The 26,636-nt window shown below is 43.2% G+C and overlaps 1 protein-coding gene across 4 annotated transcripts in view; it reads left to right on the forward strand.

Annotated features, from left to right (window-relative positions):
* Nucleotides 1–26,636, forward strand: part of Dnajc6 (DnaJ heat shock protein family (Hsp40) member C6) — a 165,096-nt gene that overhangs the window by 10,331 nt on the left and 128,129 nt on the right. For 2 of the 4 annotated variants that reach the window (XM_051164824.1, XM_051164817.1), the window contains exon 1: nucleotides 472–761. The exons of the other annotated variants lie outside the window; for them this stretch is intronic. Coding sequence is in view for 1 of the 2 variants with exons in the window: in XM_051164817.1 (XP_051020774.1) it covers nucleotides 740–761 (22 nt within the window). In the remaining variant the exon portion in view is untranslated. Of the gene's footprint in view, nucleotides 1–471; nucleotides 762–26,636 lie in introns of those variants that run through there. 4 annotated transcript variants of the gene reach the window in all.

The following is a 26,636-nucleotide window of genomic DNA, read 5'->3' on the forward strand; positions in this document are numbered from 1 at the left end:
TGACTCAAAAAACGAAAGCAAACAAAAAGTTTGCTGGAAGCTTCCTTGCCTTTCAGTAGAGGGGTCTCGCGGTCTAGCTTCGGTATACCTGGGCTTCCGTATACCTGGGCAGGCTGAGTCAATGACTGGCTGGTTTGCAAAGCTTTCCTGCCCGTTAGCTTATACCTGGGTGAAAGGGCTTTAGGAACCCATGTCACTGTATGGCACCCACTACCTCTGTTTTGTGCTACTCGGGAGCAGAGCTGGGGGTTTCTCCTGTGCCGGACCCACCTAGACGTGCTTGTTGAGTAAATGAAAGAAGGCAGTGAATGAGAACGGAAGAGGAAGCTCAGGGCTCTTAATCCCCTCCCAAGTTATCTGAAAATAAGTCTGGACCGCTGCACAGTCCTCCCCGTTTCAAGGAGAACCAAGCCTCTCCGGAGGCAATAAGGAACTAAGCAGTTGGATCTCCACTCCAGGGAAGGGAGAAGGGCAAACCTAGGCTCCAGATCCGGTTCCATGCCATGTTTTGGAAGTCGTGTTTACGTCTGCCTTCATCCTCATCCCTTCCGCTCCAGCATAAGCAAAATTATAACCCTGCACACTGACTCCCATGCCATTATCATAGCCTGGGTGCTCCTGCGTTGAGGGACTTCGCCCCCGGGACCGCTGACTGTCTGTGAATGACAAATCCAAAGTCAGGGGTTGCAGAATCAGCTGGACTTTCCTGCTGTCTTGCAGCAGACGGAAGAAACGGAGAATGAAAGATTCTGAAAATAAAGGTAAGGGGCTGACAGCAGAGGGGCGGCTAAAAGACGCTTGGGGGAGATGTCACAACGTGAATGTGTTTAGTTTGTACTGATGGCTGATTTTATTACTCATGTATATTCGTAATTTTTAGTTATGTAATATGTCCTCTTTAAATGTTTTCTAAATACCATGTCATTCAGTTTTCCATTTTTTTTGCAGTACCAAACATATATATGTGTGTATATATATATACACACACACACATATATGTATATATGTGTGTATATATATCGCTATTTAATCTTGGCTGAGTATATAGCTCACAGTTTTCTTTATAATCGCTTCCAGAATTTTGATACTTTTATTCTTGGGGGTGTTTACAATTGTTAATCATGAAAATGTAGGGTTTCAGCGAATTATTGGAAATAGCTCGAAAACTTGATACTTTAAACAGTTCGGGATTTCTAGAGAGAGGCATTGGCTGAGAATCTCCAGATGAACGTTCATCTTTTTTGGGAGGGCTCAGCAGGGAGTCTTCGTCGCTGACCTTCAGAACTGTTTACCTTGCAAAGGGATGTTCGGATGCAAACTCCGCCCCCACCCCCACCCCGAGCAACCGCCTTTCCCCACCCCCACCCCCCAAAAAAGAAAAAACAAAACAAAACAAAACGAAAAAAGAACACCCACCAGCACAAATTCTGTTGGAGGGGAGGGCAAGGGCAGAAACAGACTGAAATGAAAGCCCTCAACAAGGGCTCTGGAGGATTCCGGGGTGCAAGGCTGAGGCCCTGGCAAATTTCTGCCGCAGCGCGGGGAGGAGCAACAGCCCCCAGCTCGCCTCAGAGTACACGTGGTTCAGGGTCGGCCTTGATTCTGCATGCTTGATTCTCTAAATCTTGGTGCCCGCAGAGGGGCCGCGCGTGCCGGGGGACAGGCCGCCATCTCCGCAGCCCGGCGCTCATCTTGGGCTTCACCAGCTGCGCTTCCCCAGCGTACCCGGAGCCACGCACTTTTCTCTTGGTCAGGCGGGTGCGCAGGTGCAGGCAGACGGTGCCAGGTGACCCCTCGCTCCAGCCCCTCGCCCCAGCTACCGCCGGGTAGCCGGTGTGGCCTTTCTCACAGAGTCTGACCTCTGGCTTGTTAAATGATTCCCATCTGATGATGAGCAGCGGTATATGCACACTCACACACGCGCGAACACCTGAGCGGAGAAACATGCTGAGCAGGATACGATGTGATGGATGCCAGGGGTGAGGCTGGCTTTCCCATCTACCAGAAGCAATGCAGCGTCTTAATGGATCCCGGTTTCTCTAATCGCGGCTTTAAAAGTGACAGGGGGTGGGGCCTAGGGTTGCTGGCAACTGCGGCTCAGAGGCTGTGGGCCCTTCATATTCACGCATTGATCCATGTGGTTTTGATGTTTAAATTTTAATTAAGCAGTCCCAGGGAGGAAGAAACAGCTGTGTGAGGCCTCGCCTCGGTAAAAGCAAAGAGGGCAGTTCACTCCTGTTTCCTAGCTAGCTACCACTCACGGGCAAATAATTCCTGTGCGATCAAAGTATTCAAAACCAGTTCCCAAAGAGGGCTTTGCCTTGTTATCTTCAGTGGCTAGAGAAGGGTTAATGGAGAAAGAGCAGGAAAAGAAAGAGCCTATTTGTCAAGTCATGCTAGGCCATGGGCATGATTTAGAAACAATTAAAGCTGTCTGAATCACAGGCTCAGGCCCAGCTCAGTGTTTGCCAGAGTGCAGAACAGAAATACTCACCTTCTCAGCGCGTCAGCATGTTTTAGGCTTCGGTCTCCTGGCATTTTTGATGGGAGTTGGTGTTTGGATTTTATTTTATTTTTTCCCCCTCACTTTGTTGTTGGAGAGAGTCGTGGTTGGCAATCCAAAAAGGCAGTTTCTGGTTTGTCCAGCCGTTTCTCAGTAGAGACTGGGACAAGACTCATGATTTCCTTGGGTCTCAGTTTCTCTATCTCCCAAGTGGGAAAGAGGTGAGATGGCATGAAAGCCTTGCAGCTGGAGAGCGATTGGATGTATCTTTCGGGAGCAACGTTTCCGACAGGCACAGTACATAAATTCATCATCGCAGAAACCCTGCCTCGAAGGTGACTAACTTGCTTTTCCAAAGTTTCTGTTTCAGACATTTATGTTTGTGTGTGTAGATATGTGGGGCGTGTTCTGTTATCAGTTCCACGTCCTTGAGTCCTAACAAAAACACACTGAAGAGTGATGAAACAAGCCACACCTTACTAATTCCAAAGAGTCTGTGCCATGCAACCATCTATGTGCATGCGTGCCATCTCTCTAACGAGAAAGATAAAGTCAGCCGTCTCCCTCTGACTGGCAAAGCTGTCAACGCCCCAAATAAGTCACGAGCTAGTGTATTTCTAGGGTCCTACAAGAGTCTTTCAGGACATTTCCTTTCTGTGTTGGGAGATGAGGTCTGTACCGAGGAGTGGATTAGGGTGTGTGTGAGAGTGTGTGAGGTGAGTGTGCGTATGCACACGCCCACAGGAATGCATACACAGAACAGTTGAGAGAGGGTATGGACACGTTTACCAGACCGTGAGAGCTATTTTTGGGAAGCAAATTACCAGTTGTTGACCTGAATATGAAATAAATGTACCAAAAAATGCTGAAAAGGACTGCTGAAAAGAAAAACAAAAATCAAACAAACCAAAATGCAGGAATTTTTTTGGAAGTCAGTTCTCTTTGTTAGAGAGTCACAAAGGAACCAGGTAAAAACTGCAAGAGGTAGAAGGAGTAGGTGCGTGCTTAGGGTGTTGGCAAGCAGAACTCGAACTCTAAAGAGCTACCGTCTCATGACTGGTGTTCAGGAAATGTTGGATTGTGGTTTAATAACTGCCTTCCTTCCTTTGACCTGTTTTTCAGTGTACCTCAGAGAGCACAGGGCAATTAACTATGAGAGACCGTCTTTTATGACTTCTGCCCCTTTTGTAACTTTATCTGCTTTGCAAGCCAGGAAAAAATCATATATATATATATATCTCAATTAAATTAAATTAGTTGAAAGAAGTAACTAAATATTGACAGACATGGGCACTCTAATTTTAGTAATTAATATCCTAGAGCCTATTTAATGAGCGATGAGTTTGTGAAAAGTTGTCCACCAGGTACTGTACATATTGTTCCGTCAGTGCAAGGTAACTCTTTTTGTGCAGCATATAGACAGAAAATGGTAGAATTGTATTCAAACCCAGGTCTTTTCACTTGAGAAACTACTTCTCAGGTAGGTAGGGGTTTACAGACAAGTTACTCCATAAAATTAGCTTTAAAATAAAATTGTATAGGGACCAGAGAAATGGCTCAGCAGTTAAATGCATGTACTGTTCTTGCAGAGGACCTGAGTTTGATTCCCAACAGCTATATCAGGCAGTTCACAACTGCCTGTAATTCCAGTTCCAGGGGATCTGATGCTCTCTGGTACACACACACACACACACACACAAATAACAAAAATATAAAGAAGATAAAATCACCTATATTGATATTAGAATTAATTTACCTTGTATAAAAAAGGGAAATATGAACCCTAGAAAGCAAAATAATGGCTTTTGACTAGTTTTCAAGTTCGTTTAAAAAATAGACATGATAAAATCTGTGAATTATCAACAAGGGCTTGAAAGCATAGATATGAAAGAACAAGAGAGGAGAATTTGAAAAAAAAAAAAAGGAGTGGAACTTTTTTACATATGAAAGACAGAAAAATATTTCTCTTGAATGTGTCTGTATCCTACATGTAGGGATCCTACATGATATGACATCACATGAGCAGACAAGAATGCAGCTGGTGTGAGTGATCAGAGAGCAGGGGCTGAGCATGGTCCCACAAGAGTGCAGCTGACGTGAGTGTGCAGAGAGTAGGGGCTGAGCATGGTCCCACAAGAGTGCAGCAGCCCTGAGTGTGCAGAGAGCAGGGGCTGAGCAGGGTCCCTGCTCCAGGCACCTGAATGTTTTCACTACAAGGTGTTGCAGACTCAGACTGGGATTCGAGCAAGGTGAGAGCCAGGCTTTTTGCCCTCACATAGTAACTATATTTTCTATTCTTCAATTAAAAAAAAAAAAGTGTAAAGAAATGCTAGTTTTTGTTTTCCTTAACCATCATGACTCCTTTGGTATCTTCACAGAAAACACATATTCTTCCAAGGGTGTTTTGTCATGGCTGCTTTTGCCTGGTTGGGCTGGTGAAATGATATTTTTGCAGGGAGGACTTCATATCATATGGTTTCTCAGGGTCCAGGGCATGTGTTAAGACAGATAGGAAATTTGCCCATGCCAGTGCTTATCAATGGAAACTGGGTTCACACTGGAAATCTGCAAGTAAGTTTTTTTATTTGTTTATATTCATGGGCAGAAAGAAACCAGAACTGTTTAAGTTAGTTTGTGCGATGTGTAACTTTCAAATGTTTTTATTGAAGAGGTGAAACCCATTATAGTTTCCAAGCATAGAATATATGTTGGTCTTATATACATAGTTAAATTTACAGGGTTTACGAGATGTGACCAGCCTAGTCTACAAAGTTTCAGGACAGTCAGGGCTATACAGAGAAACCCGTATCAAAAATACAACTTCCCCTCCCAAAAAAGAAATTTCCGAGACTAAAAGTGCTATCAAATCTAAAAAACTTTATATCACTTAATTTTGTTCCAAATTTTGCAGAACAGTGGGAAGAAATTGCAACACAATTTATCCTTCTTATTCAGTTTACATATAAGTGCAAATGCCTGGCTACATTGTAACATGGTTCTGCCTGAGCATTTATACATAGCAATACATATATATTATTAATGTCATATTTAATTTCTGTTTGATGCATGTACACAGCTACACTATAACATGTTTCTGCTAAGTTCTCACATATTGGAATGCATGCACTTTATTTTTGTCTTATTTAATTTTCACATTATGCACGTGCATGTTTGGGCATGGGGAAGGCAGGAGAGATGTCCGGTATCTTTCCTCCATTGCTCTCTGCCTTACTGCTTTGAGTTAGAGTCTCCCAACTAACCAGAAACTCACCATTTTTGCTAGTTGGCTGGCTAGTGAGCTCTCAAGATCCTCCCTAGGCCCCTAGCTCCATGCCAGTGTTGAAATTACAGGCACTGACAGCTATGCCCAGCTTTTCACATGGGTGCTGAGGACTTGAACTCATGTCCTCTTGCTTGCTGAGCAAGTGCTTTTACCCACTGAGCCTAAATGTTTCCCAGTTCCTCTGACCATTTTAATATTTATATGCAAAATGACTTGGGTTTTGGCTCCCTTCCTTTTTTTTATTTAGGTTTGTTTCTGTGCAGTGCTGGAAGGAAACCCAGAGCCTATAGCATGCTGAACAAACACTCCTAACTGCCTCTCTCATTCTTTTTTTTCAAGACAGGGTCTCCCTGTTTAGCCTTGGCTGTCCTGGACTCACTTTTGTAGACCAGGCTGGCCTCGAACTTAGAGAGATCTGTCTGCCTCTGCCTCCTGAGTGCTGGGATTAAAGGCATGCCCCACCACACCCAGCGCCCCTCTCATGCTTTACAAGGATTTGAGTCAACATTAAAACTTTGGAACAGTGTGAATCCAATCCTGTAATTTTGGTGCCTTAAAAAGAAAAGATGGAAATCCTATATAACTGTTTGTAATTGAAATGGAGCTGGGCAGAGTGCACCCTATTTTCTTTTTTGTTCACCTTTGTGGCAAGATCTTATTATATATTCTGCTCACACTGGCCTTGAACTTGGTTCATCTCTGGCCGGTCTTAGACATGATCGTCCTGCCTCAGGCTTCTGAGTGCCATCATGTCGAGTAGACACTGGGACTTCAGGCATGTAAATCTGCTGGAAAGTGATGTTATTGGCTTATTGATTCTCTGTGCTACTGAAGCTGGCGCTAACAATGGTTGGAGTTGTTCGTAAGATACAGAAATTCAGTGCATTTTTACGAGTTGGCTTTGTTTTGGTGTTCTTGCTAAATGCACTTATTAACTTGAGTAGTTTTTAGATTTGGAAGGATTTCCTATGTTGACAGTTTTCTATCCTTGTTTCTAAATCTTACACATTTTTAACCTTCTCTTATTTAAGTATCAGCTAAGATCTCTCTTAAAATGATGAACAGCGGGCTGACATGATGACTTAGAGTAAAGGCGCTTTGTTGCCAAACCTGATGGACTGACTTTGATTCCCGGGACCCACGTGGCATAGGGAGAGAAAATACACTCATCTGAAGCTGAAACTTTTTCTTTGAGCCTGGCTGTTGTAAATCCTACAAGTTTTGTGTCATAATTAGTTATTATAGACTATTTTACAATTTCCATTACAATTTTTTTTTAGCCCAGAGGGTCATGTAGAAGTGTAGTTCATCACTAAGCAACTGAAGTTCTATCTAGTTATTTCTACTGTAGTGAGAGGATGGACTGTGAATATGTTTAAATTTTTAGAAAAAATTTGAGATCTGCTTTGAGGTTCTGCATATGGTTAGCATATATGTTTATAGTGTGCATACGTTATGTATGTACTTTTACGTGTGTTGACTATTTCGATCTTTTCTTAAAAAATGAAATATTGCCAGGCGTGGTGGTGCACGCTTTTAATCCCAGCACTTGGGAGGCAGAGACAGGCGGATTGCTGTGGGTTCGAGGCCAGCCTGGTCTACAAAGCCAGTCTAGGACAGCCAGTGCTACTTAGGAAAATAAACCGACATATTTATTTTTGTTTTTATGTATGTATATGTGTGTGTGTCTGTGTGTGTGAGTGCCATGGGTGTCCAGGGGCCTCTGGAGGTGAAAAGAGTACATCAGATCTCCTGGAGCTTGAGTTCCAGGGATGTGAGCTGATGTGGGTGCTGGGACTTGAACTTGGGTCCTTTGGAAGGTCAGAATGCTCTTTTAACCCTGAGCCACCTCTCTAGAACATTTTAGTTTTTCCAGATAGGGCCTGTTCTGTATCCCAGACTGGTATTGAACTCACGGTAGTCATTGTGCCTGAGCCTCCCAGACTGGTATTGCAGGTGCTACCTTGCTCTCCTTGCCTTGGCACTTCCTTTTCCTTTTCTGGGGTTGCCGTTAATCCTGGTCTGGGACTTGCTATATAGACCAAACTGTCCTTGAAGCCGTGTCACTTCTCCTGCCTCTGCCTCCCGGTTGTTAGGATAATAACTGTGAGGTGCCATTGCCATCCCACTTTTCCCTTGTGAAGGGCAGTACTACTGGGTGCATGTGATTCTGGGAGAAGCCAAGAATGGCATGTACTGTAGAGGCTGAGCTGGGAGAGTCATTTGAGCCCAGAAGCTCATAGCTGGCCTGGGAAACAGTGAGACCCTGAATCAAAATAAGCCCCCCAACCCCAAAACCAAATCATCAACAAACCCTGGGCTTACAGATGTTTTATTCTGCACTTAAATGTTTTTTTAAAAACATGTTTTGAGTGTTTATTGGCTACACATTGTGCATAGCACTAGGGTTCAAAGGATTTAAGTGATCAAGTTAGGTGTTTTATAAACTGGATCCAAACCTTTGCCAGCCTCTAGCATGCATTTCTTGGATTTCCTCCCCCATTTCAGGGCTGAGTTGTGTTAATTGGACATTGGAGCTACCTGTCATGTCTGGTCATTTACTTGGCTCATTGTTTGAGCATTTATGCACCAAATTCTCCTTTCTTCACAATACACATGATGGTGGATCTTGAATTATAAGGAGAGTAAATCACCCTAATCATGTGACCTAGAGCCAAAAGGCGGGATGTGATCGATGTTGTGCAGTTGTGGATACTACGGGAAGGTTTTTCATGGTTTCTACTAAAAGTAGATCAAGAAAAGAAAAAAAACCCTGGCACTTTCTTTTAGTCTCTTTTGATGAACTTCCCTACTTCTAGCAGGGAAAATGTTCCAAGCAAGGGGGTCTTGGTTACCAGTGTTCTGTCAGTTAGCTGATGGTGTTGGTTAAGTGTGCTCTGTGGAAACGTACTGAGCTGAACATGTGCTCTGTCCACTTTTCAGTACACATGTTACACACCTGAATAAACATTCTAAAAATAAACCCTTTGATGTTAAATGTCTTTTATTTTTACTTTTAATTTTGAGGTAGGTTTCACTCTTTAGCTTGGAGCTCAGATATATTCACCAGGTGAGCTTGCAGCCACCCTCATGCGTCTGCCTCCTGAGTGCTGTGATTACAAGAGTGAGCCCCACCAAACATTTTTTAAAGGTGCAGAGGACAAAGAAGGCTTGAGGACCACTGCGAGATCAGCCTCATTTTATGAACGAGGTCATTGGGAAGGGGATGTGTGTTACCTAGGAGCCAGGGATGTCTCAGAACCCACACTCAGGCCTTCTGATTCTTACTCTTTATGCTTTCTAATTTGCTGATCAGAGTGTGGGGCACTGGAGGATGCTCTCAAAGCCTGAATGCATCCGCATGAGTCAGCACCTTCCTCCTTTCTGCGGTTCTGTCTTGTCCTCATTAGAAACAGGCACTTTAATCTCAAACTGCACCTTTCAGGGTTTGTTTTTTTAAATTGTCACCTAAGAATCATTTACTTACTTATGATATGCTGGAGAGAGGGGATGGGGAAGGACTTTGTACCTGTAAAATCTTACAAGAGCCCCGTTCAAGGTAGGCTGCTTCTCTCTGGGCCATTCTTAGTTCTGTGCTGCGTTGTTTAAATTTAGAATCCTTTTTCCAAGTTGAGGGGGTGGTGGTAGTTTGCAGAAACTGAACCCAGCTGTCACTCCTGCTGCTGCAAGATAAATGGGAAAATCTGGTCACTGGTATTAGAAGGAGAAGGCTTGAGAAAGGGACTCACCTTAATGCCACAAAATAGGATAAAGAGCCCAGTGTGGTGGCGGCCACCTTTAATCCCAGCACGCAGGAGGCCTCTGTGTGGCCTCTGTGGTGGATCTGTGAATCCGAGGCTAGCCTGGTCTACAAAGCAGGTTCTAGGATAGCCTGGGTGACATAGAGAGATGCTGTCTTACAAACAAACAACCCCCCCCCCCGAAAAGTAGGGTAAGGGGAGAAAGACAGTGACATCATGCTCTTTCTCCCCCCCTCCCCTAGCGGGCTCTCTCTCTCTCTCTCTCTCTCTCTCCTCCTGTAAAACATGGCCTGTCGAGGATCTTTGGCTTGGCAACCTAGACTTTAAAATTAAAATGTAAATATTTAAAAATACATAAAATTATAATCATATTCTAAATGTTAACATCAAGATAATACAGTACACAGACATACACATACCTATCCATATGTCACATACTAACTTAACTTTCTGTTACTGTGACAAGGTACCTGAAAGAAATGACCTTATGGGAGGAGAGATTATTTTGGCTCACAGTTGTAGAGATTTCAGTCCTTGCTCATTGGCCTTATTGCTTTGGGGCTTTGTTGACACAGTATATAATGAGAGGACCATCTGGTGGGTTAAGCCTATTCACCTCATGGCAGCCAAGGCAGGGTGGGGGTGGGGAGAGACAGAGAGACAGAGACAGAGGGAGACAGGGACAGAGACAGGGAGACAGCAAGAGACAGAGACAGAGAGACAGCGAGAGACAGAGACAGAGGGAGACAGAGATGGAGAGACAGCGAGACAGTGAGAGACAGAGACAGGAGAGAGAGAGACAGTGAGACAGCAAGAGACAGAGATAGAGGGAGACAGAGACAGAGAGAAAGAGAGATAGTGAGAGACAGAGACAGAGGGAGACAGAGACAGACAGTGAGACAGTGAGAGACAGAGACAGAAGGAGACAGAGAGACAGTGAGACAACAAGACAGCGAGAGACAGAGACAGAGGGAGACAGAGACAGGGATGGGAGTGTGTGTGAGAGGAAGGCGATTGATTCAGTAAGTGCTTGAGGCTGTCCTTGCACTTGTGGTGTTTCCTCTGCTGCGGCTTCTTGAACACTGGGTAACAGGCATGTGCCACCACCCTTGGCAATTTCATTTATTTTTTTAAGTTTAGAAGTGTTTTTATAAAAAAGAGATAAGAAGTGTTTTTATTTATTAATGTGTGTTTGTGTGTTTGTATGTGGGTACCTGCATGACATGCCAAGTGTATGAAGGTCAGAGAACAACCTGTATGTGGGAGGTTGGTTCTCTCTTTCCTTGGTGGGTCCTGGGGACGGACCTCAAGGTCATTAGACGTTCACTCACTGAGCCATCTCGCTGTCAGCATTCTCCTTGCACGTGAAAAGAAAATAGTAATTCTGCCTAGTAGAAATTAGAAATAGTACATTGAAAACGTACCTGATAGTGAGTAGGTAAAAATGTTTATGCTCCCTAAAGGGATTTACAAAATTCTGGAAAAGTACAGAGAAAACCTGCAAAACCATTGGGGATCTCGTTCCTTGGAGACAGTGGCTGCAGAGGCTCCAGTGTGGCTTTGGCTCCTGTGTTTGGTCCCCTTTCCTAACTGTAACTGTGTCCTTTCTTCTCTTAACTCAGCTTCCCATCTTCTGCATTTTCAGCGACTCTAAAATTGCTGTTGTACTTGCAGCATCTCATCTCGATTGCTAGGTCTTCAGTTAAGAAAAAAGATTTATAAACCGATGCTCTGTCCTCTGAAGTCCAAGAGAGTACTGTGTCTTCAGTTAGGCAGACAGTTCAAATCCCTGGAAGGTGAAGTAGATGGTAGACATGGTACAAATGGGCCAGCTTCCTTCCTTTCCCCTCTCCCTCCTTTCCCTTTCCTTCCCTCCCTTTTTGTGATTTTTTTTTTTTTTTTTTTTTTTGTCTTTAAAGAAATAAAGCAGCTAGGAAGAGAGGCAGTCATGGGCCCAGAGGTGAGGCAGCCTGGGTTCCTGCTTATTTCCTGTTCACAGACTCAGCCACTTCATACTCTGCTCTGGTTTTTCTCATCTGTAAACACAGGAGAGGTAGCTTTCACGATTGAGTTTTTCACACTGGCCTTTCGGGAGTTTTAGAGAGTTGTGGAGGTGCTCTTGCATACTGGTAAGACTGTGTCTCAGCATGTGCCCAGTATGTACAAGGCCTACACTGCATGCATGGAAGAAAAAGAATTAGACAACAAAAGAAAAATTAGACTTTACATTTTATGAACAAAGTACTTTATAAATTGAGATAGACCAGATAACATAAAATTTACCCTTATGAGGTATACCTAGTCTAGACATATTGTATAACTATAATCATACAATATAAATTTTCATATCTGCCTTTAATGAAAAAGTCTTAAAATTTACCCATATTGTAGCATGTAAAAATTCTTCTTCTTCTTCTTCTTCTTCTTCTTCTTCTTCTTCTTCTTCTTCTTCTTCTTCTTCTTCTTCTTCTTCTCCTTTCTCTCCTCCTCCTCCTTCTTCGTGCATGGTCTTGCTATGTAGCCCAGACTGGCCTTGAATTTGTTATCATATGGTCTCAGCCCCCCAAAGCTGGAGTTACAGGTATGCGCTGCCATGCCCAGCCTACTGTTATTCTTTATGCAAGCATTTTAGGAACTATTTCTCTATGTTTGGATAGAGTTAGCCAGACTATTAGAGAGTGCCATCACAGGGATGTGCTTCGTGTCCATTCAGATGTGAAACAATCTCACTTTCTTCCATTATTAAGCAAAATGCTGTGTTTAATGCATGTGGAAGCTTTTAAAGCCTGGAAAGCAATACACTGATTGGCCAGTCTCATGTCCCTCTTCTGTCTGTGGAGGTGACTATGGCCAGCCTTCCTTGGATGAAGAGGCGGTGAGAGACTTAGGCTGGGATGTCAGGGAGGAACTGTGTTAATATGTCACCAGACACAAAGGGATGGAAGGTGGACTAGTGAACTTTGTCTGTTGGCTCTGGGGGCACAGTTGCTTTCTTTTGTGGCTGTAGGTGATGAACTGCTGGACTATGTGGATGCTGTCTTCCTCAGTTCCTAAGAGACTGTCAAAGGGGCTCTTGCCAGTGTCAGACTCCAGGAAATCACAAACGCTTTGAGGTCATTTTGCCTACGTCCCTGGTGTTTCATATGGAGCCTAGCACGTATGTGCTATTCCATGAGCGTCTATTAAATAACTAGTGTGCAGTTTATTGTACTGTTGATTTAGGAAAGGAAAGGAAAACAAAAGCTAACCAGCTTGCAGCATGCTGCCTACCTGTATCACCTGAGCAGAAGAATAGTGAGGTCAAGTCGGCTTGGCTCCACAGCTGGAAAACAAACACAAACAGATGAAAACCACTACCACTACCACCACCACCACCACCAAACCCAAATCATCAAATTATATAGTTGTTGGATGTTTCAGAAATGCACAGGAAGGTCTGTGCATCCTTCCTGAATGTAAAACTATATTTAGTTGCATGTGTATGTATGTGTGCACACTTAAAGTTGATGCCAGATGTCTTGTCTTTATTGAGGCAGGATCTCTTGCTGAACCTGAAACTTCCAATGTGGATAATACGGGTAGCCAGCCTGCCCTCTGCTTCTCGGTCTCTCTCTGCCCTCTGAGTGCTGGTATTATAGAGAGCCACTGGGCCTGCCCAGCTTGTACCTGAGTCCTTGGGATCTAGACTGTGGTCTTTTTGTTGCACAGCAAATGCTTTATTCACTGAGTTATCTCCTAGGCCCCATTAAGCCCCCCCCCCCCCCATGCCTCTCTGGTACAGCACCAAAAAATAAGAAATCAACACTTGTATATCATCAAGCTTACTTAGGTTGTATGAATTACACATGAACTTATATGTGTGTTTGTATGTATAACTTTGTGAAGTTTTTAAAAGCGTACTTGTGGTCTTGAATAAATGCTACCAGACTCGGGACTGTCAATGAAATCATGACTGTAGACAAGTATGTTACTCTGTCCCTTTTCCATCCCCTTTCCCCCCATTCCCCTGACCCAAATTTCATTTGTTCTTCATCTTTATAATTGTTATTTCATAAGTTTTCAAAAAAATGAAATCATGAAGTTTGATTGGCTTTTTTTTCACTCTGTCTGATTTCCCCGAGGATGTGGTGGTGTGGTCCAGTACTTCCTTCCTTTCTCTTACTAAGAACTAGTCTGTGGTATGCATGTACTATGGCTTGTGTATTCAGCCTTGAAAGACATGTGAGTCCTTTCCAGGTCCTTTCTTTCTTTCTGGTTTGTTTGTTTGTTTGTTTGTTTTTTCAAGACAGGGTTTACTCTGTGTAAAAGCTCTGCCTGTCCTGGAACTCACTCTGTAGACCAGACTGGCCTCGAACTCAGAGATCCACCTGCCTCTGCCTCCTGCCTCTGCTGGGATTAAAGGCATGCAGCACCACACGTGGCTGGTCCTTTCTATGAGCTGTTGTGAATATCTGTATACAACTTCCTGTGTGAAAGTAAGATTTCATTTCTACGTGAAAGAGAGCTTGAGCCTGTACTTGTTGGATTATATGGTAAAAGCATTCTTTTGATTTTAAAAGGAATTGCCAAGCTGTTGTCCAAAGTGTGTGCTGATTTCCACTCTTGATAAAACTGCATGAACGTCTTTGCACACTCGTGAGTGTGTGTCATTATAACTAGGCTTCATCCAGCCATTATGATGGGTATGGAGTGATATATAGATGAACTATTGTCCCTCCTTCCACCAAAGGGGATGGGGGGGGGGAGGGTTCTGAGCCCAGCTTTCCAACTCTCAGCAAACCTCTTCTGTGATTTCCAAGCCTTTTTCTAACTCTGTGTCCTGACTAACATTTCTTCCCTCTCCAACCTGAGTCCCAGGGTCCATCACAAGCTCACTACCTCCCTCATTCCTAGGGAAAGTCGCACAGCTGAGCTCTTGCCAGGACACTAGCATCGCAACTCCTGTGAACTCCTTTCCTTTACCTTCGTGACTCTCATCCAGTTTTGGAAAGTGCTGCTCCAAGTGTGTCCCACCGTCTTTTCATAGATGCCCCTTTCACCTGTGAGTTCCTCAGCATCTTCATGACACCGCCTTCCACGTCTTTCATCTCATCTCACGCCCTTCTCTTTTGCGGAAGGGCCACCTACTTGTGGGTGTGTGGGCCACTGGGATGGCAGAATTCTCAGTTACCTAGAACATGATCATTTTGTTTTTCTCCTTTGATCACTTACAGTATACATCACTTCTTAGCACTAAAAAGCCTGTGGGCTCCTTCATCTTGCTTGATAAATGCAGAACACCACAAGAGAAATGATTGGAAGATTGTGTGGTTTTTGCTGTAGCTCCATGGAGGATGCATTTACTTTAAAATGTTACAATACAGAGTAGGTTAGTGCTTTGAAGAAACAAAGCTGTTGCTGGCTGCCCTTTTCCTGAGTCGGTATACTAGGCCAAAGTGTTCAGCCTATTGGGATGGTTTCTCAGCAGTGACCGGGTTCAGAATCATGGAGATCCACCGCTTGAAGTCATTTCTAGAAAGGTGTAAGATTCACAAATCATACAAATAGTTCCATCCTATAGATAGGGTCCAAGACTGAATACAAATGAGAAACAAGCTGAGCACCAACACACTCATGTCTCTCTGCTTCCTGACAGGGAATGCATTGTGACCAGCTGCCTAGAGCTCCGGTCACCATGTCTCCCCTGCTTGATGGACTATACCCAAACTAGGGGACAAAATAAGCCCATCTTCCCTTAAATTACTTTTGTCAAGTATTCTGTCATACTAACGAGAAAATAAAATAATGTGTGTTTCACATTTAAACCTAGGAGTAATTCTTGGAGGTGTGTAGTTCCTGGAGATGTATTACACATTAGCAATACCCTCAGAGTACCCTAAATGTGTCAGTGTTGCATTAGGGAAAAGAAATAGAAAACATTCTCTTTTGGGGTAACTTTTTTTTTTCCGAGACAGGGTTTCTCTGTGTAGCCTTGGCTGTCCTGGACCCACTTTGTAGACCAGGCTGGCCTCAAACTCACAACAATCACCTGTCTGCCTCCCGAGTGCTGGGATTATAGGCGTGCGCCACCATGCCTGGCTTCTTTTGGGGTAACTTAACTGAGAATGAGCCCAGATTCTCCCTCATTTCTCCCTATGTTGTCCCTCATCTGCTGCCTGTTCCCTGAGTTTGGCTCTGTGCCTGCCTGAATGCTGTCTTGTCCCGCCTTGTGTCTGTGTCTCTAACAAAAGGCTTTGCTCTGTTTTTATTAAACAGCACAGAAAGAGTCACATGGTGGTGGGGGTGGAGTGGAGACAGGGGACAAGGATGGGACCAGAGCCTACCTTACAGGAATCTTTGACAGAGTTTTACAGAGGATGAAACCTTCCTGACCCCAACCGCCACCAAATGACCCATATAACAAGCCATACAACAAACAGCACACATACAGACTTACCAACCTATAACCATGCCACTTAGAACACTTAGGGTGGATATTTGTTTTATGAGGTTGTTTTCAATCTCTTTGCTGTTTCCAGCATTTATTATAGCACACACACACATATATTACTTATGGGCCAGAACATGGGAGAGTATATAATTTAAGGTTAAAGCTATACATTAGCTTAGGCTGTAAAAGCTGATTACATGGAAAACCCAAGGCAAGTAAGATGGGCTGTTACACTGTTCTCCTACAGGCAGGTTAAACAAACTGGCCAAGTGCACAGCAGGAGAGCAATCTTAAGTCACGAGTGACCTCAAGGTGTGTTATTATCTCTGGTTATGAAGTCCAGCAAAGGTTCCAGTCTCTTAGAATGTCAGAGATACCTTTATAGTAATGTATTGCCACATAGAGGTAGGTATTAGATATCCGTTCTGTGGATGGTGGCATAGAGGATCAGTGCTGAGACAGACAGCTAGGAAGTGGTTCTTATTCTCTGTCCCCAAAGGCTCATGCCTGAAGACGTGGCCCCAGCTGATGGTGCTATTGCAGATAGGGGAAGCATTGGGAGGCAAGCCTAGGAGGAGGAAGGTGGTAGCTTGTGGGATGCTCCTGAAAGGAATTCGGTGACCCTGGCCCATCTTTTTTTCCTGCTTCAAAGTTGTATGGCATGGACAACTTTGCTTTATCAATGCCCCTCACAGTGGTCTCACTGCATGCCCTAGGCAGTAGAGCCAATTGGCCAAGAATGGAAACCTCTGAGCCTTGAGCCCAAACTAAGCCTTTCCTTTTCCTAGGTTTAGCTACAGGAGGTTTGTCCCAGTGACTGGGCTGGATCCAGGATTCCAGCAAGTCCCTTTGATCTTATAACTTATTTTTTATTTTGTTGAGACATCTCATTATGTTGTTCAGGGTGGCTTCAGCTTAGTAACCTTTGCCTTAGCTTCCAGAGCACTGGAATTACTAACACGTGCCAGGATACTAGTCACAGCAGTGTTCTTTATGCCATTTTGTCTGCCTACATAAAGGCAGAGGTTGTCATACCATAAGAATCATTTCCTATGTATACATTATAATTTAAAGTTATTATCTTTAAGTAATGTTAGGCCTGTATGGAATGGCCAAGCCTGTGGTGAGTGATTGGGTTTGGAGCAGGTTAGAAGGGCCGTATGGATGAGTGAATGGAGTCAGGTGGGCTGCTGTGTGTACTGCTCTGCCTGCTGTAACAGTGGACTTACAATTAGATTCTTGCGTTAGTAGATGTGCCAGTAAATCATATCAAAAGCAATTAAAAGTCCATTCAAATAACATAGACAAATGAGCTAGTACAGTATAAAGGCATGGAAGAGAGGATGGGCTTATGTATATAGTACGGAGACATTGAGACCTACAGGTCTGGAAGTCACTGGGGTAGTGAGATGCTCTGGTAGTGGGGTGTGACCTAACTTTTCTACTTGCATCTGTAGAAGTCTTCTGCCATGCCTCTTAAATAGTAATTTTTATTCCTTGTTACAGCATGTTTCCCGCCCCCCCTTTTTTTAAATCAGTCTTTAGGGAAATAGGCATTTATTTACTTATCCTGGGTCCTTGTTTTATGGTACGAGGAGGGACTCAAAGGTCCTGCTCTTGCAAGACAAGTAGGGCGCCACTAACCACATGCCAGCCGGGGCCCATTTTGTTGCACTTCAAGAGACTAACTGCAGAATGACCAAGGCCCCATGCACCTGCCCCACATCTGCTTTGCTGCCTGCTCCCCTTTATGAGAATGCAGAGCACCCCAGAAAGAGCTGCCAGAGACTTGGGGCTTAGCATTTATGAGTTCTTCATTTGTTTTCACTCTCTGACTCCAGCATAAAAGCCCTGCCTGACTTTCTGTTGTTTCCATCAACCGTTAGTCCTCTGTTGGGCTTAGGGCAGGGCACCTGTCCACTTCAGGACCCGAAGAAGACTATCTGCAGATGCCATGTTTTCTTAGGCTTTTCTTAAGTAGACATTATTCTCTTTTTAAAAATAGTCTTTTTAAAAAAAGTTTATTTTGTGTGCATCAGTGTTTTTGCCTGTATGCATGTCTATGCGAGGGTGTGAGTTGCCATGTGGGTGCTGGGAATTGAACTCGGGTCCTCTGAAAGAGCAGCTGGTGCTCCTGACCACAAAGCCACCTCTCCAGCCCCAGGTAGACATTTCTTAAGTAGACTTCCAGCTGATGCTGGTTCCTGAGGATAGTCTTGCTTTCACAGCTCACCCATCACACAGTGCAGTGGTTCTCAGCCTTCCCAGCGCTGCTACCCTCATGTTGTGGAGACCTCCAGCCACAACATTATTTTTGCTGCTACTTTATAGATGTAATTTTGCTACCACTATGAATCATGATATAAATATCTTTGTTTTCTGGTACTCTTAGGTGACCCCCGTGAAAGGGTCATTTGACCCCCCTAGAAGGGTTACAACCCACAGGTTGAGAACCATTGACACAGAGGCAGTGTGCTGTCAAGTCCTGAGTCCTTAGAGGATTCTATACCATAACTTAGCTTCCAGGTTAGTAGTTAGCTTCCTTGATTCTGTTTTTAATCTTCCATCATTTGTTGTTGGTTGCTTTTGAATTCACAAGAAAAGATTGATATATTAGAAGAAAAGGCAGAACCAAGAAGCTCATTTCTAATGTGAGATTCTGTCTTAGTCAGGGTTTCTACTGCTGTGAGGAAGCACCGCTGACCAGATTCACCCTAGGGAGGAAAGTGTTTATTTGGCTTACATATCTTGAGACACAGTCCAGTGATGTAGCCCAAGGTGGGAACCTGGGGGTGGGGGCAGGGCCTGGTGCAGAGGCCAGGGAGCCTGCTCCTTATGGTTTGCTCAGCCTATTATAGAAGCCAGGACCATCAGCCAAGGGGTATCCCCACTCACAATAATCCCTTATGTATTACTAATTGAGAAAATGCTCTACAGGTTAGCCTGCTTCTAACCTGCTCTTCTGGAGTCATTTTCTAAGTTGAGGTGCCCTCCTCTCAATGACTATAGCTTCCGTAAAGTGGACATAAAGTCAGCTAGCACAGATCTGTACCTCATGACAGAGCACGATGGCAGCAGTAGTGGATAGGAGTACTGGAGAAACGAGCACAGCGAGAGTCTCCTAAGAGAGGAACTAATGAGCTGTGGTTTCAGAAACTCTTTTTTTGTTGTTGTTGTTGTTATGATTTTTGAGTGTGTTGATGAAAACCAAAAACCAAAAGCAAAGCAAACCCAAACTGGCTTTTCAAGCAAACTTTAAAATCAGTATAAAACAAAGTGCATATAGCTTTTAAGCACGCAGGTTGATGAATTTTTATATGTGTGAGTTCTTATGTCACTTGAGTCCAAGCCAAGTAGCACTGGGCTTGGAGCCAGGAGGGCAGGTTGCTTTGCATCTGCACTGTCTAGCATACATGCAGCATAACTCCAGATCTGAGGGATCATGCCATAGGTTTGTGTCATGGTTTTGCATTTTGTGTAGAGGAAATGACCCAGTGTGTCATGAGATCCGCTTTCTTTGGCTCAGCTCTGAGTGTGAGATCCCTGACTGCACATCTTAGGCGCTTCCCCAGTTCCTGTATTTTCTCTTGTGTTCCATCAAGATTCCTACCCGATGGGATGGTGCTGTCCACATTCAGGCCAGGTTTTCTCCCCTCTGTTAATACTCCCCGGAAACACCTTTGCAGACACATGCAGATGTGCCCTTTATTATTCTGCAGTGAGGTCAACAATCAAGATTACTTACTAAACTGTGAGATGACTCGGTGGGTGAAAGCATTTCTCAGCATGCTTGATGACTTGATACCACAAGGTGACAAAAGAAAACTGATGCTTGAAATCTCCACATACATGCCACAATGCACACACATGCACATGTGTGCACACGAGCGTGCATGTGCACACACATATACACACAAAATAAATACAAGTAATCATTGTTTTTAAAAAATCCACAATCAACCTGGTCCTCCTGTGTAATTCAGTAGGTGGTGCGTGCCTGGCAATCCTGGAACCCATGTAAAGGAAGAAGGAAGGAACCGATTCCACAGAGTTGTCCTTTAACTTCTACTTGTGCCTGGAAGTGACATGTATGTCCCCAAAGATATCATGCATATACAGACACACACACATGCACAGACACACAGACATACATGTGTGCACATACTAAAAATATTGACCATTGTAAATCTCTTAACCAACTTTACACATAAATTATAACATTTCACCCTTGGCCCCCAAAGGCTCATGTCTATCTCATAATGCAAAGTGCTTTCAGCTGATCTCCGGGAGTCCCCATAGCAACAGCTCCAACGTTGTCCTAAACTTCAAATCCGAAGTTTCTCAAGACTCAAGCTGTGAGCTCTTGTAAAACATAAAAAGGAAAATTGTATAATTTCTTTTTATTTTTTAAATTTGTTTACTTTAAATCCTGATTGTAGCCCCTCCCTCATTGCCTCCTGATCCCACCTTCCCTCCCTCATCCCTTCTCCCTCCCTCTTCTGGTCCTCAGAAAGGGGAGCCCTCCTCCACTAACATCTGACCTCAGCCTATCAAGTCTCATCTGGACTGCTTGTATTCACTTCTTCTGTGGCCTGGCAAAGCCCCCCCTGTCAGGGGGAAGTGATGAATGTGGAGGGATAGAGTCCATGTCAGAAGTAGTTCCTACGCCCCATATTATGGGACCCACAAGAGACTGTGCTGCCTATCTACTTCATCTGAGCAGAGGGTCTAGGACCACACCATCCCTTAACAGAAGAATGGATAAAGAAGCTGTGCTACATTTACACAATGGAATACTGCTCAGCTGTTAAATATAAGGTAATCTTGAAATTTGCAAGCAAATTGATGGAACTAGAAATGATCACCCTGAGTGAGTTAACCCAGACCCAGAGAGACATGCATGGTATATACTCACTTATAAGTGGCTATTAGCCAAATAATACAGGATAACCACACTACAATACACAGACCTAAGGAAACTAAATAACAAGGAGGACCCTAGGGAGGATGCTTAATTCTCCTTCAGAAGGACAAATAGAATAGACACCGGAAGCAGTTGAACAGAAGGAACAGGACGGGAGCCTACCATAGAGGTCCTCTGAAAGACTCCACCCAGCAGGAGATCCAAACAGATGGTGAGGCACACAGCCAAACTCCTGGGTGGAGCACAGAGAGTCTTATGGAAGACTTGGAGAACAGAGGGACCTGGAGGGGTCAGGAGCTCCACAAGGAGACCAATGGAGCCAAAAAAATCTGCATGGAGGAGGAGGGTGCTGCCGAGACTGATGCACCAACCCAGGAAATTGTAAACTTTCAATATATAGTGACACAAGTTAAACATTCCATTCCAAATGGGGTAGATGGTGGTACAGAAAGAAAGTTTGAGGTCAAAGCAAGACCCAAGTGCACCAGGACCAATATAAACCCTATAGCTCATTGTCTGGTATTTGGTATCTGAGCAGATCATGTGGTAATGCAAGCTCCCAGTGGCATAGGCAGTCCCATCCCTGTGGCCTTGCTGCCCAAAGCTCACATGGCTTATTTCTTGTGCTACTTGTGATTGTTGCCTGTGGTTTTTCTTGGCAGATGTTCCAAGTCCCTGGCATTGCTAACGTCCTGGATTCTTCATTGTGCCTTTGCATTCATGCTCACAATTCACACATTGCCTTCTCAGGAGCTGCCTGTAGTGGCCTTGATGCAGCCGGACGTGACACGGCCTTCCAGGTTCTCATAGTCTGAATACCTGAAAAAGTACTTGGCATCATGTGGAAGATGCCAAATTGTGCTGAAGTTTGAGGTGTGTGTGCTTGGACTTCAGAGCAGAAAAATGAATCCCGAAAAAGCAAATTTCTAGGCAGGCTCGTGTAAGCGGTATGAGTCAGAGGGGCTTTGTGCTCAAGGCAAAGCATTCCATATCCTTGAGCCTGTTGTGAGTACGTCTTGGGAGTTCTTCAGAGCATATAAAGACACATTTTCTCTAATGCAAATGACTTGACTTCTTTTAAACCACCCTAATTCCTTTATAAACCATACCTTTCTTAGCTCTAATTTTGCACTGGCTTTTATTTCCAAACAGAGTTTTTCAAGTCTTTCTACTTTGCACTTTGCTTTTTATTCTCACTGTAAACTTGGCTAGAAGAAGCCAACAATAACCATGCCACAGGCTAAATTCTGTATATAATTGAAATTTCCTGGCTCAGATCAATTAATTGGTCTATCACGGTTAAACTTAGCCTCCTAGCAAGATACAAAGCATGGATAAAATGTAATCAAGTTCTTTGCCAACACGGAAACAGGAGTGACTTTTAGCCCAATTCACAATAAAATCCTTATTCTCACCTGAAACCTTATGAAAATAATCTTTATTGCTATATCAGTTGCTCTTCTGTTGTGATAAAAATTTCATGATCAAAAAAGCAATTTAAAGAAGAAAGCATATTTTGTTGTACCGTTCTAGAGGAGGAATCCATAATGGTGAGGAAGGCATGGCGGCAGGCAGCCAATGATGAAAGATCACAGCTCAGCCACACAGGAAGCAGACAACATGAGCAGGAAGTGAGACAGGTCAATGATCCTCAAAGCCTGTACTTTCTCTATCAAGGCTACATCTCCTACAAGTTCCATACTCTCTCCAAACCACACCAACAGTGGTACCGAGTGTCCAAACACATGAGCCTATGGGTGGCATTTCTCATTTAAATGACAATCACCCAGATTTTTGTTGCTATTCTGGTTCTTTGATCTCCCACCATAATCGCTCAGCAATCTCGGCTTGTAACAGCCTAGACTTTCTTTAGCCCACTTCTAATGTTTCCAAATTTCTCTTGAAAACTCGTGTCAAAGTATAGAAGTCCTCAGTCAGGATTAGTCACAGGAATGACTCCACTTCTCAGGACCAGTTTAAGTTTTAGTTGTTCTTACATTTGCTGTGACCAAATACACAGGAGAGCATATTGAAAGGAGGGCTCATTTAATCGGCTCAGTTTCTGAGGTTTCACTGTGTATTCTTGTCTTTGGGCCTGTGGTGTGGCAGCAAGTGACGGCAACAGGACCATGAAACAGTCCTGGCACACATTAAGCAGAAAGAGAGGTAGAGGTGTTGTTCTAATTAGGATTTTATTGCTGTGAAGAGACACCATGACCAAGGCAACTCTTAGAAAGGAAATCGTTTAATTGGGGCTGGTTTACAGTTTCGGAGGTTTAGTCCATTATCATCATGGCGGAAGCATGGCAGCGTGCAGGCAGACATGGTGCTGGAGGAGCAGAGACCTCTACTTCTTGATCCGAAGGCAGTCAGGAGGAGACTGGATGTGTTTCGCATTGGGCAGAGCTTGAACATTGTGTGTGTGTGTGTGTGTGTGTGTGTGTGTGTGTGTGTGTGTGTGTGCGTATCCTCAAAGCTCCGCCTCCACAGTGACAGACTTCCTCTAACAGGCCACACCTCCTTCAGTATGGCTATAGTGCCATTCCCCATGGGCCAAGCGATTCAAACACATGACTCTATGGGGGGTCAAACCTATTCAAACCACACAGATGTAGACAGAGAGATGACAGAGATAGATGGTAGATAGATAGATAGATAGATAGATAGATAGATAGATAGAAAGAATACCTACATTATCTGGATATTTTTTCTTTATCTTCTTTATTTCTTCCATGGAGTCCCATAGTATAGTACCCACCCATATTCAGGGCAGGTCATCCCTTCTTAGCCAATCCTTTCTGGAACTATTCTCACAGAAACACCAGAGGTATGATTTCTCTAATCTTGTAAACAGTTCTCAATGCAATTGTGTTGGCAATGAAGACTCTCCATCACAGAGGACAAAAGCTTTAGCAGACACTGCTTATGGATGGTGGTGCCCAGTGTACTGTCAGCAGTGTGAGGACCACCTCGGCACGCCGTATTTTACCAACATTTGATGCTGTCAGGCATTCTGTTTAGTATGGAGTAGGTCCCTGTGGTTATGATTTGAGTTAGGCACCTTGTCATAAATATATTGGATCTAATAGTATTTTGAGAAGCACCTGATTGTAGTAACTTTTGCCATTTTTTTTCAAGACAGGATTGCTCTGTGTAACCCTAGGTGTCCTGGAGCTTGCTCTGTAGATCAGGCTGGCCCTGCATCTGCTTCCTGAGTGCCCAACTTGCCAAATTTCTTTTCTTTTCTTTTTTTTTTTTTTTAAATACCATTTTAAATTCTTTTTTTTTTCCCACCAGAGCTGAGAACTGAACCCAGGGCCTTGTGCTTGCTAGGCAAGTGCTCTACCACTGAGCTAAATCCCCAACTGCTCCAAATTTCTTATTGGGAATTTTTTGTCCTTCTTATTGATTTGTAGATTAAAGATTAATTAATTAGTGAGTGTGCATGATATGTATGTGTGTGTGTGACACATGCCATATCATATGTGTAGAGATAAGAGTCTGACTTTGAGAAATTGGTTCTCTCCTTCCAATGTAGAGTCCAGGGATTGAACTCAGGTTCCCAGGATTGAGTGTCAGGGGTCTTTTCCTGATGGACCATCTAACCAGCCCTTATTTGTGTATCTTTCTTACTGAATTATATTTTACATATAAATTCATTGGTTAAGTGTATTGTGAATATTTCTTTACACTATTGCACACACATATACACATATACTTTTAGTTTTTCAATGTATTTATATTTTTACTCTCTCAAAAAAATTTTTTTTTCAAACAGATTCTCAACTGGGCTAGCCTAAATTTGTGATCTTCCTGCCTCGGCCTTATGAATGTTAGATTACAGGAATGTACAATGGTATTCAGTTTCCTAATGATGTATTTGATGAGAGACAAAAGCTGCTTTCTTTGGGTGGTGTTTCTGGGGAGGCCTCATGCCTCCTGTGCCTGTGCTCTCCTGCCAAGCAGAGAAACTTGTAACAACCTGAGTGGCTTCTGCCAACTTTGCATTTGATTACTGCTTCCTGGATTCTGTTTAACAAATTCCTATTCTCCTCAATGTGATAAAGATATCACTTTATGCTTTCTTTTCAAGGCTTTGTTTGAGAATATGTTGATTTCTAATTTTTTTTTAACAGATTTGACCTGTTAAAAATAAAACTTAAGTAAACTTGAATAATGACTTTGTCACATGTTTATTAAAAATTGCTTTGGTGCCAGTGATTGAGCTCAGGAGCTCACACATGCTAAACAAAACACACTATCTTTGAGCTACATTACTGTCCTTTTATTACTTTAAAATTTATAGCCATATGTATCTGTTGTATATATAATGCACAACATGACATACATATATGTAGTTTTAGGTAAAAATCTCAGGTTGTTCTATTTTACCAATAAAGACTCGGGAGCCAGATGCTATAGAGAAAAACCTGCTAGCTCAGAGAGGCAGAGAAAGCACCCTGCTGACCTTCCTACTTGGCTCATGTCTTGATGGAAAAGGCCTTAAAGACTTACTAGCTCAGTTGACTGACCAGGAGGAAAAGGCCAAAAAACCCAAGGCCACAGACTTGCTAGCTCAAAGCCCAAAAAGCCAAGGAGCCGAGGAGCTAGAGAGCTGAGAGCTAGAACTAAAGATCTAAAGAGCCCCTATACTTCTACACTCTGTCTTAAATACTCCTCAACTCAAAGTCCCTCCCACTCTTTCATCTCTGTCAGCTGGTTTCTTGCTCCACCTCTTGACTTAGGGTTAACTTTATTAAATCCTGTGTACAGATAGCTCTTGGATTAGGGCTCAACCGCACCAAACAAAAGACAGGTTTTTACAGTTCACAATCTCAGGGATCACAGTGGCATCAAATATCCTGCAACACACACATGTGTGTGTTATACAATGGTCAAATTGACCTAATAAGCAAGTGCATTACCTCGCATAATTATGACTTTATGATGACAACACAAAGATACTGTTCCTATATTTTTCAAGAATATAAAAGCCGTCATATGGCTATGGCCACGGTACCATTCAGTTGACTTCTTAGACTCATATCTGTAATTATGTTTTTTAGATTAACATTTCTCCACCCCCATTTAACTCCACTCCATGGCAGCCTCTGATAATCACCACTTTATTTTCTGTTTGCAATCCACTGTTAAATTCCCCATGTGTAAAATCATGAGACATTTGTCTTTCTGTACCTGGCTTGTTTCACTTAACACAATATCCTCCAGGTTTGTTTGTCAATCCCAAATGATGGATTTTTTTTTCTTTTATAGCTAAATAGTATTCCATTGTATTTACATTTTCTTCATCAAATTTTATATGATAGACACTTTGTTTAATTCAGTATCTTAGCTGTTATAAATAAAACTTCCATAAATCCAGGAGTGATGGTATCTATTTGACATACTGATTTTATTTCATTTGAATATATACCGAGTTGTAGGGTTTCTGGATTATGTAATTGTTATATTTTTATTTCTGGGTCCTCTAAAAATTTCCCATAATAGTTATATTAACTTACATTTCCACCCACACTGTGAGTGTGTGTGTGTGTGTGTGTGTATGTTATCCCTTTTTTTGCATTCTTGTCAACAAGTACCCTTTGTCTTGTTTTTGTAGTAGCTATTCTAAGGGTGAAGTGATAGCTCACTGTGATATTAAAAACTTGTTTTGTATTTGTATTACCCTGGTGATGAGAAATATTGAGACCTTTTCATACACCTGTTGGACATTT

Source organism: Acomys russatus, chromosome 2, assembly GCF_903995435.1.
Source record: "Acomys russatus chromosome 2, mAcoRus1.1, whole genome shotgun sequence".
NCBI lineage: Eukaryota > Metazoa > Chordata > Mammalia > Rodentia > Muridae > Acomys > Acomys russatus.